At 41.6% G+C, this 3,101-nt stretch overlaps 1 protein-coding gene across 1 annotated transcript; it reads right to left on the reverse strand.

The window, feature by feature from the left end:
* Nucleotides 1–467: 467 nt before the first annotated feature.
* gchfr (GTP cyclohydrolase I feedback regulator) lies at nt 468–2,259 on the reverse strand. Its single transcript, XM_069152018.1, has 3 exons — nt 2,091–2,259; nt 1,438–1,532; nt 468–716 (listed from the first exon to the last, which is right to left on the reverse strand). Exons 1-3 carry the CDS (start codon nt 2,124–2,126, stop codon nt 587–589), a joined length of 261 nt encoding a protein of 86 aa, XP_069008119.1. The 5' UTR covers nt 2,127–2,259; the 3' UTR covers nt 468–586.
* Nucleotides 2,260–3,101: the final 842 nt, after the last annotated feature.

Consider the following 3,101-nt stretch of genomic DNA (forward strand, 5'->3'; position numbering starts at 1 on the left):
GGAGCATGCGGCATCGCTGGAAGGTGCCACAGAGCTGCAAAGGGCCCCACAACAACAGCCTGTTTTACACTTTGTGTTTTAAGTTGTGTCTAATTTCATGGATGCATGGGTTAAATTTTGATTTGTTTGGACATTTTCTTTTATTAATAAGTACACAATTCCACAATTTAATCACAAACGTATAATAACATCTTTACACAGTGCTAACAGTCTTTTCTTAGGACAGTGGACAGTGAGAACTGGCTGCTGCTGTATGATATATACAATCAAACTACTGCGATCCCTAAACTTGTTTACCAGTAATAAACAGCAACAATATTTGCAAAGGATTTTATAAAATCTCTGGAATGTGGTTTTGTTTGGTGGCCTAGCATCTATTGGAGTTAATCTGAAACCATGTGTAAGGGATCATCTCAATTTTAAAACTTAGATTTTACTTGACAAATGGCTGAGTTTATAGCTGTCATTAAGTCATATGTAAAAAAAAAAAAAAAGAAAGAAAAAAGGAACGTTAGATAAGGTGACAAAGCTTTTCAGCACAATTCACTGGTCCTTTTAAAGGCTTAAGTGTCACTTGTTAAATCAGTCAGTCCGTCTCCTTGTGGAGACACCAGACCAGCGTCTGTCCCACACCCGTCATCGTGACCACGCGGAAGCCCAGCTTGTCCAGCTTGTCCAGCACCAGGCGAGGCGGCTCGTCCACATGGTACTCAGAACTGAAACGAGCATAAACACAAAGTAAACCTGCCGTCCGCAGATGTGGGATTTCTCTGTCTTTCAGTAAACTTTGCTTGGAGAGTAGAATGCTGTTAATTGTTCACTGTTGCTTGTTCACTTCCTTCCACACCTCGGTTCATTTCCCAGCAGCATTTGAATCAGAATGCCAATGACAACACTTCCCCGATCTGTATTCCATCACCTTGAATGGTTTATTCTAAATCTGCAAAGCAGCAGCCTTCCCCAAACACACTGGAGGGTTTCCCCCTCTCCCCCCCTACCTCCCTCCATGTGACCTGATCTCAGCTCTGTTGTCAATGTGTACATGTTAACTGCCAAAAAGAAAACAAAACCGGTTTTAAGTGCCTAAATATGGAAATCTGGCCCAGCGTGTGCACATTTACAGTTTACCTGAGAATTGATTCTCCGTGTGTGGAGCTCAACATCGGAGAAGTGCCATAAAAGTTTAGAGGTGGTGCTGGAGATCGGTGGAGTTTTTACAAAAGTGATCCAATCAGAATAGAAAGTCAACCTACGAGGGACTTTTGAGTCTCTGTGTTTTTGTGGACGAAGGCTGGGCTGAAACAATTCCTCCAAATCTTAATCCAAGCTACTTTTTAAATGCTCAGGTGTTGCCAAAATTGGACCAGTTGTCTGCCACATTTAAATGATCTCCCCCATCCACAACAATAAGTGACCCTTCCTATTTTCAGTACTCACAAATTGTTTCCCAGCATGGTTGTTTTCCGTGCTCCGAGGTAATTCATGATAGCTGGATCAGAGAATTCATCTCCCACATTTGTTGGACCATTTTCCTGAAAGACAGCATATAAGTACATACAGTTTATGTTTGATCTAGATGTGTTGAAGCTTTGCTAAAAGAATAGAGGTAGCCTAGTTATTGGTGCAGCTCTGGCTGCATTATCACCGGCTACACCTGCAGCCCTGTGGCAGGTGCCGATCATAATCTCTAATATCTGGACAGACTAAAAATAGATGATCTAATACTCAGAGGATATAGAATTAGGCTGCTGGAGTCGTGCAGACAACAAAATGAACATGCGCAAAGGGAGGCCAACAACTGGGCAACATGTGTTTTTAATTCAGGGCAAAAAAAAAAACATACTCACGCTTCTTCCTCCGATTGTAGCCTTAACTTTTTTTTTTTTTTTTTTTTTTTATTACATTTTTTTTTACAGCATGCAGAATATTACAGCTCTTTGCGTAACTATAATTTGCAAGTGACGACCTTGATTGACTAGTAGTATACGAGATGTTGCTCAGCCAAATAAATAAACTCCTCAATCTGCAACTGGAGCGCGCCTTCCCCAAAAAAGCATGACACGAGTCATTTACAGATGCGAGATACACACCAGTCGGATCTGCGTGCTGATGAGCATGTAAGGCATCCCTGCTCCCCGGCGTCGGTGCTTTATTCTCCCGGGAACGGCTGCAGAGGTCTCCACGGACGCGACAGTGCCCTCTCCAATTTGCGCTGACAGCTCTTTGCGGAATGCGGAAACACCCACCGCGACGGACCAATCAGAGCGCTGCTCTCAGCATCTGTCAACAGTGCTGCCTGCTCTGCAGAGTCTTGCTCAACTGTGATCAGTGGTTTGTTGACATGAGAAATTTTGGCCGACGTGCCTGTGCCAGAGGAAATGGGTTTTTATTGCCGACATAGTTTATTAGTTAGTTTAATTAAGCATTTTTTTTAAATAATAAGTTAAATATGATTTGTGATTACAACTACACTTTAATTAGCAAGACATCTGAAGGATGCAAATGTATAAATCACATTACAGCCATAATATTTGTATAAAAACAAACAAACAGTCGAACAGACTTGAGCAATAAAAACACATAACATCAAGATTCAGTTAACAAAGCACTAAAATAAATATGAAGTAGTGGTTAGTATTTGTAGTATGCATGTTCCTGTTATTCCAGGCCACGAAGGGTACTTATATTGCAAAGAAATACGATTTTTTTTTAAGCTTTACATTTGAGCATCTTGTCCACAAGGAGTAGTAAGCTTGCTGTTTAAAAACAAGGATATATGTGTGCCTGCATGTGTTACACTAAACCTACGCTGTCTGGAACTCTGTCCGTCCCAGAGATTTATTAATTTCCTCCTCAGTGCAGTAATAATAATTTTGGATCAGTCTTGTGACTGAGAGGGAAATGAAAGACACAGACCAACGGCAAACAACAATGGTGGGGACTCTGATAAAATCAGTAATATGAATGTGGATGCCAGAGGAGCCCGATGGACATTCGGTTACAGGCTTTCCATGCGAAGCTCAGTGGGAAGGGTCATTTAAAGCCTGCTCACTGCTTAATATTGTGATGGTTGGCAGACAGCTCATACTGTGCTGCAATCA

The sequence above is a fragment of the Embiotoca jacksoni genome, unplaced genomic scaffold (assembly GCF_022577435.1).
Source record: "Embiotoca jacksoni isolate LCO1_2020_lvr unplaced genomic scaffold, fEmbJac1.0.p SCAF_18, whole genome shotgun sequence".
Classification (NCBI taxonomy): domain Eukaryota; kingdom Metazoa; phylum Chordata; class Actinopteri; family Embiotocidae; genus Embiotoca; species Embiotoca jacksoni.

Excerpts from the sequence above, each read along its gene's own strand:
- gchfr (XM_069152018.1), bottom strand. The coding sequence starts at position 2,126 with ATGCCTTACATGCTCATCAGCACGCAGATCCGACTG. Across the intron at positions 1,533-2,090 it reads TCAGCACGCAGATCCGACTG|GAAAATGGTCCAACAAATGT; the intron begins GTGTGTATCTCG and ends GCTGTCTTTCAG. Across the intron at positions 717-1,437 it reads ACCATGCTGGGAAACAATTT|TTCTGAGTACCATGTGGACG; the intron begins GTGAGTACTGAA and ends TGCTCGTTTCAG.